The sequence below is a fragment of the Pan troglodytes genome, chromosome 17 (genome assembly GCF_028858775.2).
Source record: "Pan troglodytes isolate AG18354 chromosome 17, NHGRI_mPanTro3-v2.0_pri, whole genome shotgun sequence".
NCBI lineage: Eukaryota > Metazoa > Chordata > Mammalia > Primates > Hominidae > Pan > Pan troglodytes.
Genome location: NC_072415.2, coordinates 24,005,588 through 24,022,417, shown reverse-complemented (window position 1 = coordinate 24,022,417; position 16,830 = coordinate 24,005,588). Strand labels below are relative to the sequence as shown.

The window sequence follows — 16,830 nt, the reverse complement described above, 5'->3', positions numbered from 1 at the left end:
GGGAAAAGGAGCAGTAGCAAAATCCAGAGTCCATGGTGACGCTGAGATTTTCTTTCCTTCATTGAGTTGAAACCAGCATTGTCTTTGTCCTGTATGTAAAGGGCAGAGTTTAAAATATTAAAATCAAAGACGATTCAGCACATGAGTTTATAGTACTGTGTAGGTACAAAAATCTAGCATAGAACTTAGCAAATAGAAAGTACTCAATAAATGCTAGTTAAACTAAATATGGATTTATATCATATTGGCAACATGTTAGCTGTTATTACTACTGGATGTTAAGTGTTCCTCGCTATGACACCTCAAGATAGTACTCTCCCACTCCTACAAGAGAGGCTTTTCTTACAGACGTGTTTCTTCTTCCTAAATATCTGTTTGCCTCCATACCTAGAAGAATTACCTTAGTTCCAGGTACCATCCACCATCATTTCTTGAAAGGAAAATAGCAGAGATGCTGGATCCCCTTCTTACTGGGTGAACTTGGCCATGTTATTATCCTTTCCAGAGAAGCACTGTGAGGTGCTTTATTACAGTGAATCGAACTGTTCTCCTTAGTCTCCTTGGCAGTAGAATAGGGTTATTGTGAGGATTAGATGAGTTAATGCAGGTAAAGGACTGAGAATAGGAACTTACACATAATCAATGCACAATAAATGGTAGTGTTTATTACTTTTTTTAACACCTATCACCATCCTGAGAACTCACGAAAGCTATTAATCTTTACCCCGTCTAAACTCCTTGATCAGACATCTAGAATTCCTATAGTTTCTTAGTCAGAGTGATTGCAACCAATGACAGTAGATTTAGAATCTCTTGTTACTGATCAGTCTGCAGAAAGAGTTATAGTAATCAGATCTTAAAAATGGTTAAGAGGCATGTATAATTTTAGAGTGGTTAAGAGCATGAACTTGAGTCAGTGCTATTACGAGGTTGATCTTGGGAAAGTTGTATAACTGCTATAAATCTCTACTTTCTCATTTGCATGTCGGAGGATAACGTTGACGTCATAGGATGGTTATGAACATTTAACACAGCATTCAAGTGCCAGGCAAATATATATATGCTTGGTAACTTATTGATTCATGTCATCATTGTTACTGTTTTATATGTTTATGATCATATAGAGGTACTTATTCTGGTAATATATCATTGCTTTCTAGTTTTTTGAGAAAGTTGAGGAATCAGGTCTGGAATCTGAAGGAATTTTTCGACTTTCAGGATGTACTGCTAAAGTCAAGGTACCGAACATTTTGTCTCTTCCTAGGTAGAGTTCTAAGCTAGCTAGACCCAGTTCACACAAGCATCGGGGATCCAGATATTTGTTGTTGTTTATTAGATATTATCGCTTGGTCCTTCCTAGTATTCCTTGGTACCTGTGGTAAAATGTTTGTTCCAGAGTTTTTTCATGATCCAGAATTTTAAAAATCAAAACGGAAACATTAAAAAACCAAAAACAACAATGAAATAGCACATCAATTCACCATCAAAAACTGCTGCTTGCCTTTAGTTTGGAAAAAATGAAATAGCACATCAATTCACCATCAAAAACTGTTGCTTGCCTTTAGTTTGTAAAAGTTGAAACGTCTCACCGCTGTTTTGGAGGTTAAACACCTTAGTTTGTTGTGCTCCTCTCAGCCATGGAATTCACTAAGCCAATGTTATATGAGCCTTTATTTCCATCATTCGTTGGTTTAAACATTCTTTGGCTCTCCCTTTAGTGAAAGCTCTTACAGGAATTTGTAGCAATGGCTATAACCACTAGAATACTCACTCAGCAGTTCCAAAACCCAGTTCCACTTACAGTAATGTTAACATCCACATCTAAAACCAGCTGTTCAGTGTGAATCTTATTCTTTTGCTTTCTTACTTCCATGAGGTGGCAAACTCTACAGTACAATAAAGCAAAGAACTATTAGAAAAGAAAAGCTTTTCTCATAAAAATCCAGCAAAACATCCCACTGTGTCTACGGGTAGGCATACACCATGGAGAGCTCATTCCTGTGGTTGGATCACTCCCTGTCTTGCAGATGTGAAAACCTGAGCAGTTTTAAAAGCTGGATCCCTGAGCAAACAGTCTCAGGGGCAGGGGAATACCAATGCGGTAATATTTATCAAAAAGACATTTGTAGAGGCAAAACAGCATCTCTTCATTAATTCATTTTGGTACATGCTTTGGGAAATTCTATTTGTATCAGTATCAGAGTTTTTATATAGAAGTGTGACAAGAGGTTTTTCTAAGTGGAAACTGAGAATAGATAGGCTGTGTCTATTGGATCCTCCAGAAAGCAGATGCTGAGATGGGTGAGGAGCGGAGGAGAGTCACGGCGGTACTGCTTCTGCAGGATGAAAGGGGCAGGAACCAGGATTGGCTGGGGTGAGGCTCCAACCACGGTGCAGGTCAGACAATTCCTAACCATGGAGGAGCCGTGTGCTGGGCAGAATGGGCAAGGCCCTGGTACCCATGCCTCACCCCGTCGTGGGCTGGGGCTTCCTGCAGAAAATATGGCTGAGCCACATCCAGAAGGGGCCCACAGCTGGGAGAGTCGGCTACCTGGGCTTTTGCACGTGAGGGCAAGGTCTTCCGTGAAGCGAGGTCGGAGCAGGGCACCAGGGCATCAGGGCTCCGGGCATGTTGAGGGGTTACGGCTTCCCTGAGAGTGGAGTTGGCTGAATGCTGGCACAAGTTCTTGTGGAAGGCAGGGAAATGCCCAACGGCTCCTTAAGGTTTATGCTTTCTAAGTTGCATCTGCTTTCTGTCTCCATTTCTCGTGTGTTTGGTTCTTACACACTCTTCTAAAAAAATGTATCCTACAAGTAAGGATGAAAACCATTACTTATTTTGGTTAAATCTTTGGTTATATCTGCAGAGTCAGAGAACCAAAATGAAAGAAAGAAATTTCCTAAACAGAAACAGATTCCATCTCTTGAAACCTCTGTCCATAATTGGGAAACTGTATTTGCACATATTCTTACTGGTTCCTCTGTGTGTGTGTGTGTATGTGCGTGTGTGTGTGTGTGCGTATGTATGTGCATGTGTACACATGCATGCATGGGTGTATAACATGCATAATGCATATGATTTAAATGTCCTGTTTCTAAATCACCGAAAGGAGAAAACATTACAGAGCATTGTCCAACAGTGATAGACTGGATTAAGAAAATGTGGCACATATACACCATGGAATACTATGCAGCCATAAAAAATGATGAGTTCATGTCCTTTGTAGGGACATGGATGAAATTGGAAATCATCATTCTCAGCAAACTATCGCAAGGACAAAAAACCAAACACCGCCTGTTCTTACTCATAGATGGAAATTGAACAATGAGAACACATGGACACAGGAAGGGGAACATCACACTCTGGGGACTGTTGTGGGGTGGGGGGAGGGGGGAGGGATAGCATTGGGAGATATACCTAATGCTAGATGATGAGTTAGTGGGTGCAGCGCACCAGCATGGCACATGTATACATATGTAACTAACCTGCACATTGTGCACATGTACCCTAAAACTTAAAGTATAATAAAAAAAAATTACAGGGCATTTCTTATGTGCACAAAGTTTAACGTCATAGCAGCAGTTACCTTTCTTTGGCTAATCTTCCACTGAAAAATGCTTCTCAAAGGCTAATCGTTCCTTCAGAAAGTTATTATAGGCACATGCATTCCTGAACCACATATAGGTCAGTCTTTTTTCTCCCCTACCCAGTTTTATGTAGTTTCAGCCTAATTTATTCCATCACTTATTAGTGGAAAATGTAATCTAGATGTTTTCATGGTTTGAGCCCTAGGAAGGCCAATATGAAAGAAATCTGGGCAAGTGAACAGAAACCGGGAAACACTGCAGTTAGAAAGACATTGAAACGTGATGCATTAAAGGGTTCTTTATTCCTCTCCTTTATTAAAACTTTTTATTTAAACTACCTCCTTTTTTGTAATTCATCCACTAAACTACTAAAAACTCCATTATAATTATCCTCGGATTGAACCAAATCGATGATACCAGCCCTGTGGTCCGCTAGTGTATCATTACTATGAACGGTCTGGCCTGGCTTTGTGCTTTAAATGCTTGGGGAGGCTGACAGGGGAGCAGCCCTGGGAGGAAGCTGCTGGTTTTAGCCAAACAGGGAACACGCAGCTGTGGAGCCAAGTCCCAGACTTGAGGCCTCAGCTCATTTGGAACCAATTTAATGCTTTGGTTGGTGTTTGCAATGATTTTCTTTTCAAAAATGACAGAAATTTGAGCCAAACACCGGGGAATATATTTTATGGAAAGAGGCAGACTGTTTGACATGCGAGATTTTCTTTTTTGACTAGTTTGAATCATTCCAAGGCTGTTCTAAATGTTTTATAATTACCTCACCTGGCTTATTTAGGCTGGTCATTTGCATTTGTATAAAACTACCTCCAAAATAGAGGCACATTGCATTTTTGCTGAAGGGAGATTTAATGACAAGACTTCTCATCCTTGCCTAGTCAGGGGTCAGAAAAACAGGGCTTCTGAACCTCTAAGTGCTCCCCATCTTTGGCAAGGTAAACTCATACCCGGTTGACGTGGTTTCACATTGGGGCCACCACAGAAATGTCAGCTCTGTTCAGAACCAAAAAAAGACATTATTTCTCTCAGTGTTGCTTTATACTAGCCATCCAGACAATATGACGCGGTATTATTCCCTAAACAGTCACGCCGCATACGCGTGGGATTCCCATAGTAATGATACTGCAGGTTAGAATAGACCTGAGAGTGGGGGAGGGGCGAGCAGCCAGTGCGGTGTTTATTGAGAGCTGTCAGCATGGCAGGCCCTGCCCTGTGAGCTCTACATGATATTATTTGTTTTGATCTTGGGAATGTCGTTTTAATATTCCATTGTACATTGAGAAGCTTGAAGCACAGACCATAACCTAGTCAGTTGCTGAGTTCGGATAAAAGCCTAAAGGATCTGGTTGTAGCACCTGCCCTTGACCCTGGTGCCCTGTTGCCCCTTAGGTGACTGGGAACTACTCACAGGTTAGGACGGCCACATTTGTGATTCAGATAGATTCCTTTGCAGAGGTATGTGGAAAATGAATTTGAATTCTTCTCCTCTCGCTGGTGCTTCCTGTGCACTTGGAAAACAATGTCCCCTTTGCTTTACTGCAGTGGTACCAGGCGACTGATGGGAAATGCTTACTCCTCCTCCTGTGTTTTTCCTGTTAACAACACTGCCATCTGCCCATTACAAATCAGATGGAAATCGTCTTGGAAAATCATCTCGGATGATTATTTCTCCCTTTGAGTCTCATATTCAATCCATCACTGATTCTTGAGAATTTTCCCTCCTGGGCATTTCTTCAATGCCTCCTCTCCTTTCTATCCTACAACTGTTTATCCAGATTAGTCCTTAGTTATCCCTCCCTGGAAGTGGTGCTGTGGCTTGATAACTGGGTTCTTTGCCTGTCACTTGCTTCCACCCACCCGACCTATGCCAAGCTCCACGCTCCCCCAAATCATTTTTCCATCTGGCTGTCAGAAAAGACAAATCTACCCTTGCCATTCCCGTGCTTAGAGATGTTCCAGGCTGCCTCATTGCCTACAGCGTGAAGGCTAGTCCCCTTAGCACTGGCGCTCGCTGCTCTCCAGCCTTGTTGCTTGCCCTAGATGCGCCAGCAAGGCTGAATGAACTGGAGTTCCCCAGACACACTGGATCTGCTGGCATTTGTGTCACTGCTTGAGCAGGATCCCCTTCTATTTCCTATTCCCTGTAATCCTCAAGACTTGCCCCTAGCAGAGTTTGACTCCTCTCTTTCCTGGCTGCATAGCACCAATACATGACTTTTCTTATAGCATGTGCACTCTAAATTAGTCGTATCAGCTCATGAAATAGTCCCACCCACTAGATTACAGGACACCGAAAGGCAAAGAATGGATCTCATGCATCCTCTTTTCAGAGCCCACTCTATCTCTTTCATTTTAGGAAGAACTTTATATTTATGCTTAAGGTTTTGTAAAGTGTATTTATCACCAGAGGGTTTCTTGATTAGCCAAAGTATTCCTATAAGATTGAAAGCTTCTCCAGGGCAAGATGAAAATCTCCTTTTGATCTTATCAGTAGAGGTTAGAGGGTGCATCAGAATCATGTGTATCTCTGCAAGAAACTTGTGCTGCCAGGGACCTCCAGTTTTCAGGCTCTGGGAGCCAAGAGAGTGATTATGTCTGGCTGGTTAATGAGCTAATCCTTATTAGGAAAAGGTCAGATGTGCACACTGACTCTGGCTGTGCATGCTCAAGGCCAGAAGAATTAGGCTTCTCATGAGAATAAAGCAGAGGTCTTAAAGAAACAGAGCTTTTAGAGTTCCCTTTCTAAGTATCTTTTCTGGAGCAGTTAGTGTCAGCTGGGAGACTGACTATAACTGCTGGCATTATAGGTAAACCTTGTAGTTCAAAGGAGCAGTAAAAAATGAGTTTGCCTTTGAAAAGAAACATGAAGCCTGAGTGGCATTGATAATCAGATGAATTCATAATGTAAAATTTGTTAGCCAAGTAGAACTTACGGAGGCTTAGAGGTTTTTTTAAAAGTATTTGCACAGTGTTCCAAACCTTACAAAGGATTGGGCAAGCATGCAAACATGTGGAAGGCATGTGTCTGTCTTGGAATAAAACTTCGCTGTCACTGCTCCAGGAAGATGTCATAGGTTTGCATGTTGCAGCGAGGTCAGAGTTACTTTATTGGGATATTTCTCATTCTGTTTGTGAACTGGCTGAGAGGCAAACCTTCTTGATCTAATTTAGAAACAGAAGAGAGGATGGCAGAAGGGATTATGAAAAGAGGGGGAACGGAGACTTTGTCAGAATCTAACAGTGTATTTATCATGTGGGAATAGTGGTATTCTGCCAAAACCACAGAAATGAAACTGTGATCAGAGTAGAGAACTTCTATATTTGTGTAGAATTAGAAAATTATTTCAAGATCAACATTATTTTTTAAATATTTTAGAAAATTGTTTTTAAAAATTCATCCTCACATAGCTATTTACCTTAATCATGTTGAAAAAAATTACTCTTGGTAGACATTACTTTACCAGTCTGTTTACAAAAACAGTTTATATAAGAACAGTTTTCGAAGGGGAAAATGGGGTCAGGTGGTAAAAATGCATTGAATACTGACTGTTTTCCTTGATTTACAGCAATACCGTGAAGAACTTGATGCCAAGTTTAATGCTGATAAATTTAAATGGGACAAAATGTGCCATAGAGAAGCTGCAGTAATGTTGAAAGCGTTTTTCAGAGAACTACCCACCTCTCTCTTCCCTGTGGAATATATACCTGCCTTCATCAGTCTAATGGAAAGTAAGTGGAAGACGTTATATGTGAATATGCTAAGATATAAGGTCAATAAAGTGAGAGCAGAAGAGAGATGCTGAATCAAATGTGCTCATGTATAGATTTGCTGTGTCCTGACAGTGCTTGGTGGAATATTAAGTTTGATGGCAAACAGTCACCTACTTACATACTTATATACTTAAGCCTGGTTTAGGGTTTTATAATCATTAAAAGGCAGAGGGGTTTGCAGAAAGACCAGGCTCTTGAGATTTGGATTCCTGTGCAACCATCTGTTAGCCATGCAATCAAACCTTCTGAGCCTCAGTTACTACATCTGTAAATTACAGATAATAATTACCTGTCAGGGTTGCCGTGGATATTGAATGAAGTCATTTAGAATAGAGCCTGGTGTGTGATAATGCATCAAAAAATACGACCTCACTGCTTCTTAAATCTGAGGTCCTAGGTCTGATGATGCAGCATGCAATAAATACTTCACAGAAGATAATATGTCTCTGAAAATTACAAAGTCACATCACGTTTCTGAAAGTTACAAAGTCATATAGATTAGGCCTTTAAGTGAAGTATGTGGGCAAAAGCACAAAAATTATAAAGTGTGTGTTGTAATTGACAAGGAATCATTTGGCATGGTTTGAGCATAAAGGTTGAATATTGTGGAGGATGTAACAGGAGAAAAGTTTGGAAAAGTAGAATGGGGGTACATAGTGGGGGCTTTAACTGTTAACCTGGGGAGTTCAGGCATTGCAAATCTAAATATGTATGAGCATGCTAAGTAAATGTTGATTCTACATGGACCAAAAAGGTCTGTGTCCAAACTGAGAGGACACACCCCATCTAGAGACATTGACCACTGCTTGGTTCTCCGTAATGGTTGCTGTGCCAGACTGAGAGCCAAATCCAGGCTTTAATGCGAAAACTCTCAATTTGAGAGTGTCAGCCACTAATTTTTTTTTTTTTTTTTTGAGACAGAGTGTCGCACTGTTGCCCAGGCTGGAGTGCAGTGATGCGATCTTGGCTCACAGCAACCTCCACCCCTGGGATTCAAGTGATTCTCCTCCCTCAGCCTCCTGAGTAGCTGGGATTACAGGTGTGCGCCACCACACCTGTCTGATTTTTGTATTTTTAGTAGAGACAGGGTTTCGCCATGTTGGCCAGGCTGGTCTCAAACTCCTAGCCTCAAGTGATCTCCCTGCCTCACCCTCCAAATTGCTGGGATTACAGGCATGAGCCACCACACCTGGCCCAGCCACTAATTTAAATTTTAAAATGTTGTGTGAACTTAACAGGTGATGTCTGTATCTGCCATTGTACAACCTTCTCAGGTTGGCCAGAACTACAATTTCATAAAAATTACAATGAAAGAAAATAATAGATCCTAAGTTGTATGGCAAAATTTGTCCTAAAAATTATGTAGGTTCTAAATCTTTGAATGTTTTAACTAAACCAGATTCATAAAATAGTCTTTTGTGTCTTGAAAGAAGAGAATATTGTAGGCAAGGCAGTCATTTTCTAAGCTTTAATTCACATGCTGTCCGTGACCAGTATCTATTTTCTTTGTAAGCTTACTGAGTTTTTTTAATGAGAAAAACTTGCTGAAAAAGAGAGAAGAGCTACTAATTTCCTTCATTCATTTTTGTTTCAGACATTGTATTTTTTCAGTTCTAGAATTTTCAGTTGGTGCTTTTAAAATACTTTCTGTTTTTCTGTTGAGGTGACCTATCTTTTCATTCATTATAATCATATTTTCCTTCACATCATTGAGCACAGGTACAATAGCTGCTTCAAAATCCTTGTTGGCGGCCAGGCACGGGGGCTCACGCCTTTAATCCCAGCACTTTGGGAGGCTGAGGTGGGCAGATCATGAGGTCAGGAGATCGAGACTATCCTGGCTAACAAGGTGAAACCCCGTCTCTACTAAAAATACAAAAAATTGGCCAGGCGTGGTGGCGGGCACCTGTAGACCCAACTACTCTGGATGCTGAGGCAAGAGAATGGTGCCAACCCAGGCGGTGGAGCTTATAGTGAGCCGAGATCATGCCACTGCACTCCAGCCTGGGCGACAGAGCAAGACTCTGTCTCAAAAAAAAAAAAAAAGTCCTTGTTGGCAGTTCTAACACCTGGGTTATCTCAGGGTTGGTCTCTGTCTTCTTTGAGAATGGGTTACACTTTCCTTGTTACTTTGTATGTCAAGTAAGTTTAAAGCTTATTCTGAACATTATGAATATAGTCTTTGGAGACTATGGATTCTGAAGTATTTCTCCAAAGAATGTTGTTTGGTTTCTTTTACTATTGTTGCTCTTTTAAGCCGGCAGTTTGCTTGACTGGACTCAAGTTGCCAGTGGTCTTTTGGGCAGGAGCTCAACTGTCTGTTCAGTTGTGCAATCCTTCGCCACGTTACCCCACACACGCATGGTTTGTGGGTCAGCCAGAGATTTGGGTGAAGTTTATACCAGAATTAGGACCTTCCATCTCTGGATCACTCATTTGTTTTTGTTTTTTGGTAGTTTGAATTATGCAAGGAGGATTCAAACCTCTAATTCCAGATCTGTTCAGAGAATCATGTTTAAGAAGGGTATATGAATATATTAATTTTCATCCTCCAAAATATTCAATCCTTATGTTCAAACCATGCCAAATGATTCCCTGACTGTCAGTTACAAAACATACTTTATAGTTTTTGTGCTTTTACCCAAATACTTCACTAAAGACCTAATCTGTATGACTTCGTAATTTTCAGAAACACTGTGTGATGTTGTAATTTTCAGAGACCAATTATCTTCTGTGTAGCATTTACTGCATGCTGTATCATCATTACTGCCTATCTGACTACAGCCAGTACATTTCACTGAAGGGAGAGGTTCTGAGAAATATCCTGAAAGGGTTCACAAAGAGTCCACATTCCTTCGTATGACTTTGAAAGTGAAAAATACTATATTGCAGGTGGTTGATTTGATACCAGCGAACCCTGCAGGAAACCCAGAGTTCTGGACTGCTACCAGCAGGAAATAATGGCCTTTTTGCCACCTAAGTAAGCTCTAGTTGTAACAAGATTCTCTGAAGGGGGAGGATTGTGAACAAGCACGTGTGTGTGTGTGTTTAAGCTGTCCCTCTCAATACCCTCAAATGGAGCTCAGAGAACACAGAGCCTTTTCCACTAATGTCGTTACTTTCTCTTTTCAAACTTGGCCCCAAACTTGACCGTAAAATTAAAGGACTAGTTTCATCATCAATCAAGCCTCAGATGCTTTCATTACATGCTTAATAACTTTCTGGGGAAATAATGACCTCAGGAAAGAGAATACTTGTGACTGGGATGTATTAAATGAATTAACTACAAAACTATTAATCACAAAACAGCGTTGGGCCAGGTTTCCTAAGTAAAATGAAAATGGATTCTTTGCCAAATTAAACTTAACTTAAAAGAGCTTCTTAATTTCTCTGAAGTTAATGGAAACACAGTGGTCCCAAGCCTACATCTGCATCTCTTGTTTTTTTTCCCCCAGAGTTGTTTTTTTTTTTTTAATTGCGTTGGAAGATTAGAGACAGTCCTCAGCCTGCAGTTTATGCACTAACATAATGTCTTGTCTGCCCCTAAATGCTTTGCACTGAGACTTGCTCTTAAAGTTTCTATTATTCAGGCAAGCTCACAGCAATGTGTATTTGCTGTTTTCAGTAACATCCTGGACCTGCGTCATTATAAATTTGATACAAGTTATCCACAAATCCACACATGGATTTTTCTTCAACAATATGATCCTCCCTCTCTCCCCATATTGCTCGGTTGTATACACTTGTCATCTACTCCTGAACTCTAGCACACACAGCTCCAGTAACCTACTAGCTTGTCACAAGTGTTTCCACTGCTATACAGCTCAGTTAACTTCACCAGCAGCTGACTGCCTTCCAGCCATTGAATAGAAATAGATTTTCCTTCAACTTGAGAACTCCCCAGAGATTCCAGAACATAATGCTTTCCTCCAAGAACTCCCCACCAAGACACCATTTTGAAGAAAATACAGAGGGACAAAGGAAAGCCTAGATTCTCTGGTGTATTCTAAATTTTCAGCACAGCTGGTCGTGGATTATCCAGCTGTGGATGGAATCCCTGAGTATAAATGCCAACCCTCTGGCGCCATCTTGTGTCATTATTGAGGAAGAAAATACTCAACAGTCTCCAAAGATCCAACTACAGTCATCACCTTCCCTAAGTGTCCATGGAAGATCTAGAATAAGTGTCATAGATCATAAAAGCAAGAGCAAATATGTAGAAAGATAACTATGTACAGGTACTGATTTAAACACTCTACATATATTAACTCATTTAATCCTCATAACAGCCTGTGAGGTAGATACAATGACTATTCCTATTTTACAGATAATAAAGTAGATGCGACAGGGATTAAATAACCTGCCCCAGGTCACACAGCGACTAAATAGTAGTCCAGGATTGAAACCTGGTTCTAAATCTATGTTCCTAATACTTATACTTTTCTGCCTCATTATATGGAAGCAAGGTTTATTTTCTGTTGTATTGAGTGAGCTTCACTTCTATTTATAGTATTAAAGGAAGGGAAGGTCTGCGAAAGTACTTTGAAAGGGAAGTGCTATCCAAATCCAGAATTATTCTGAGGATCTCGTTGGCCACCTGCCTCAATAATGGCATCACGGGATGGGAAAAGGGAGTTGATGGACAGAGGCTTCTGTCCAAGTGAACAAATTTACATTGCTGGGCACAAAACCTGAGTCTTTACCACCAAAAGCTGTCAGGAGCCCTCCTGTGCCACCAGATGCTAGCAAGAAATGCTGTCAGGATGCATCAGGGTTATTTAAAATGTATGACTATTTCTGTTTTCTTGTTAGGAGGGCCTCACGTCAAAGTACAGTTTCAAGCCTTACACCTCATGGTCATGGCGCTGCCTGATGCCAACAGAGATGCAGCTCAGGTACGTCGTGTCCACCTCACAGCTTGTCCTGGGGCTCTCATTGCTCAGAGGACATGGCTCATATAGGAAAATGAAAGTGGAGATGACAGCTCACTGAGCCACCTGAGCATGCTGCAAACTCACGGCCTTTCTGTGCTCCCACTGCCCTTCTCCTGAGGAAGACAAGAAAGAGTGGAGATCTTGGTATCTTGTTTTTTGTTTTTTTTTTTTTGAGAGGCATAGTTTTGCTTTGTCGCCCAGGCTGGAGTGCAGTGGCACGATCACAACCTACTGCAGCGTTGACTTCCCAGGGCCAGGTGATTCTCCCATCTCAGCCTTCCAAGTAGCTGGGACTACAGGTATGTGCCACCACACCCAGCTCATTTTTGCAGAGGCAGGGTTTCGCCATGTTGCTTAGGCTGGTCTCCAACTCCAGGGCTCAAGTGATCCTCCTGCCGCAGCCTCCCAAAGTGCTGGGATTACAAGTGTGAGCCACCACGCCCGGGCGGTATGTTCTTAAACATTTAAGTTTCATTCACTCCATTCATCCCAGAGATGTTGACTGTCTATCCTGTGTCAGGCATTGGGCAAGGTGTTAGGAGTAGGAGAAGAGGGAAAAATGAAGGCTTAAATAGAACAATGTCAGAAGTCAATAAGACCATTATGTAACTTGTAAAATAGACTCTATAATTGCTGGTCCTCAACTACTCATGTTAGTCTGGTGTACTGAAGTGGAAAGAAAACTCTGATGAGCGTCCTCAGGGAGGAATTTGAAATCACTGGTTTAAATTTCTAGCATGTTCACGTTTTTAAATTTGTGAAAATAATTCGGTTTAAATAGTTCTAGAATTTCAGAATTTTAGAGATCATCTGATAGAATTTGGTCATTTTACATATTAGGAAAATGAAGCAGAAAAGTGGTTTCTCCACTGATATATAATAGAACATTTGATAGAATCATATTCTATAGTTTCATCCCCAATTTTTCTCTCTTTATTTCACATTCATTCTTTGCTGTATGTTGGTAAAAATCAAAGTTTCTCTTGCTCTCTGGATAATCATTCTATATACAATAGGAAATTTGTTTTAAGTACAACAGGTATTTGGAATCTTTGAAATGAAATTGAGATAAGGATGAGTTGAAAAGAGATGGTAATTTTGAGGCCAGTAAACATAATGCTGAAAACAAAGATGGTTCTTAGTGCTGCCTCTTATCAGACATTTCAGTGTGGTAAGGACCTTCCTCCTACACAGCGAAAATATCTATGTCAATTATAATATATGTCAGTCATATTAGATATATCCTTGAGGCAAGGACAGAGATCAGCTATGACATAAAAATGTCCTTTTCTAATATAATTCAATAATTTTTCAAAAACTGAAAATTTATTAGCTTGTTTTTTGGCTTTGTCTACACAGTGTTCTTTTATCAAAAAAAATTCATCTGGTATCAAATATCTGAGTCAAAATGTCATCTACCCTTTCATACAACTGAGGATGCAGCAATTATCAAATAATTCAATACATTTCTAACAAAAGGTCCCCCCAGAACATCACGGGACTGGTGAGGATGTTACACACATGCACTGTCTCTCTCTCTCTCTCTGTCTCTCTAATTTTTTATTCTAAATTGTGACTGGAGCTAGGATTGCAGCTGGTGTGGGTTAGAGGTCAAGAACTCTAGCTGAAGAATTGGTTCCCTTTGTTCAGATCCTGGCTCTGCCACTTAAGCTGAGCAAAGCTGCTCAGCCGCACTCCACCTCGGTCTCTTCATCTGTAAAATACTAATAGTACCTACCACACAGGGTTTGGAATAATGATGAATGAATATATATAAAGTACTAAGAGTAACGCCTGGCTCACAGCAAACCCTCAAATGAATGTTAACTATTATTACTATTTAGTGCTGTTTTTCTCATTGCAAATACTGTACAGTGGAATTCAAACTTGGAAAACCAAAGAGCACTTCTTTTGGGGATTTCAGTCGTCTTGGTGAATTTAGTATTTATACTTTGATAGCACAGCAAACTTGTATTAAGCTTTCTCAATTCTTTATTTTTTTTAATGCTTAGAAGACCTGCAGACAAACATTTGCTTTTGGCCAGCTGTCAATTTCAAAGTTGAAAAGCAATAGAAAAATAGCACCCAAAAATTCAATTTTTTTATTGTTTAGTTGAGTTTACATTTGGGCTGAGGAATGAGATACTTATGTTGTTTAAATGGATTTTCCTTTCCCTAGGAAATTGTAAATAGTTTTCAACAGCAATGCTTTAAGTTAAGGGTATTTTTCAGAATTACTTTTCTTCCTTCACAGCAAAACAACCTTTCGTGTTTATTGAACTGCAGCATTTTCTCTTCCCGGTTTATATTTAATTTTAACATTTGTCAGACTCTTTTAGGATAAAAGAAAAGAAAATGCAAACCATATTTATAGAAACTGCAATATAATAAAATCCATTAAAATGGCTACTTTTATGAAGCAGACAGTTGAATATACTGCTCACATTTCTTCTCAGTACTTTTAACCAGTTAGAGGGGAAACATGGTACGTTTAACCATTCTATACTTCTGACAGTTCTCTGGCAGCAGAGTGAATGGGAATAGAATGAATGATAGCAATCAGGGGCACTTTTGACAGTGTACAATTGTATGACACGATGCTGTTTCTTCTTAGGCCCTCATGACATTCTTCAATAAAGTGATTGCCAATGAATCAAAAAACCGAATGAGTCTGTGGAACATTTCTACAGTGATGGCACCAAACCTTTTCTTCAGTAGAAGCAAACACTCTGATTATGAAGAATTACTGTTAGCAAACACTGCGGCCCACATCATCCGCCTAATGCTTAAGTACCAGAAGATTTTGTGGAAGGTGAGTGACATAGTGATGACAGGTCCTCCTCAGAAGTCCATGTCCCCAGGAAACATAAAGCCTCCATGATTGGGCAACTCCCTTGGTCATAGGGAAGAAATATGAGAAGATAACCCCAGGTGGCTGTGACAGCCTTACACCTTCTGGAAGGGCTGCTCTTCAACACAGTTTCCCTTTGAAACAGGGATCCACGTAATTTTTTCTAAACTTTATAAGGACAATGCCACCATTCCTGGCTCCAGGATACCGAGTGACTGGGAGGAGTTGCCATGCCTGAAGACAGAATCTGCTAGGGAGGTTGAATTCAAGTGTTTTCCATCCAGTCCAAGCTATTTTTCTTCTCCAGGTTCCGTCTTTCTTAATCACTCAAGTAAGAAGAATGAATGAAGCCACGATGCTGTTGAAGAAGCAGCTCCCAAGTGTCAGGAAGCTGCTCAGGAGGAAGACCCTCGAGCGGGAGGTAAGACAGCAAATGAGGCATGGCGATTGTCCACTGCCTAGATTTGTACTCCTCAAAGGGGGGCACAAAGTAGCTTGTCATTTAGAACCAAGCGTTTTATATTCTCGAGGATCAGGGAGTGTTGTAACTATAAACATCGTGGAAAGTGGGTCCATAACAGAGTACCGTGGTCTTTGCATCTTGTTGAGAGTTATGTGCTTTTTGGTTAAAGTTCTTGAAATATCTCAGTCAGGAAGATTGTTTGATATCCCACCAGAAAGGCTAAAATGGTTCTCGCAAAAGCTGAAAGTCAACATTTTAGTCCCTGTCAACTTGATTTAAGGGCAATCCAGTATCCAAATGTCTAATACTTGGGAAAAGAGATTTCTTCATTGATTGGTTAGTAACGGAATAGTTAATCCTTAAATTATTTTGTGTAAATTCATTGCATTCCAAGGAATTCAGAGTTTTGTTTTAACACAGTTATTTGTGTGGAGGCACATAATGGAAACAAGTTTTAGAAGAATTATTTTTATGGCTTTTATCTAACTTGAGGATGATCACAAGTGCCAGACATTGCATTCAACCTTGAGGAGGATGTGGAGATACTTGAAATTTACTTTGCCCTCAAAGGAACTTACACCTAATGTGGGAGACAAATGTATATGAGAGCCCCAGGGGCCCAGTAGGGAAGCACCAGGCCAGCTGTGCCAGGGCCATGCAGAGGACGAGGAATGTGCTCTAACGTGGGAGACTGTGGATGGCTTCATTGAGGATGCAACATTGGAGCTACATTTTTTTTTTTTTGAGACAGAGTCTTACTCCTCTGCCTCCTGAGTTCAAGTGATTCTCCTGCCTCAGCCTCCCAAGTAGCTGGGACTACAGGCATGCGCCACCATGCCTGCCTAATTTTTGTATTTTTAGTAGAGACAGCGTATTTTTAGTAGAGTAGGGTTTCACCATGTTGGCCAGGCTGATCTTGAACTCCTAACCTCAGATGATCTGCCTGACTCAGCCTCCTGAAGTGCTGAGATTACAGGCATGAGCCACTGTGTCCTTCCTGGAGCTACATTTCTTTTTATAGAGTTGGAGTCTTGCTCTGTCACCCAGGCTGGAGTGCAGTGGCATGATCATAGCTCACTGCAACCTCGAACTCCTGGGCTCAAGTGATCCTCCTGCCTGAGCCTCTCCAGTAGCTAGGACTACAGATGCATACCACCATACCTGGCTAACTTTTAAATAAAATTTTGTAGAGATGGGGGTCTTGCTGTATT

At 40.7% G+C, this 16,830-nt stretch overlaps 1 protein-coding gene across 9 annotated transcripts in view; it reads left to right on the top strand.

Moving 5' to 3' along the window:
- Positions 1-16,830, top strand: part of ARHGAP28 (Rho GTPase activating protein 28) — a 184,259-nt gene that overhangs the window by 143,527 nt on the left and 23,902 nt on the right. For 8 of the 9 annotated variants that reach the window (XR_001711230.4, XR_010152026.1, XM_009433672.5 and 5 more), the window contains 5 exons: positions 1,161-1,238; positions 7,167-7,329; positions 12,184-12,266; positions 14,920-15,117; positions 15,464-15,577. Coding sequence is in view for 7 of the 9 variants with exons in the window: in XM_009433672.5 (XP_009431947.1) it covers positions 1,161-1,238; positions 7,167-7,329; positions 12,184-12,266; positions 14,920-15,117; positions 15,464-15,577 (636 nt within the window). In the remaining 2 variants the exon portion in view is untranslated. The remainder of the gene's footprint in view (positions 1-1,160; positions 1,239-7,166; positions 7,330-12,183; positions 12,267-14,919; positions 15,118-15,463; positions 15,578-16,830) is intronic. The other variant, XM_009433673.5, reaches the window with a different exon arrangement.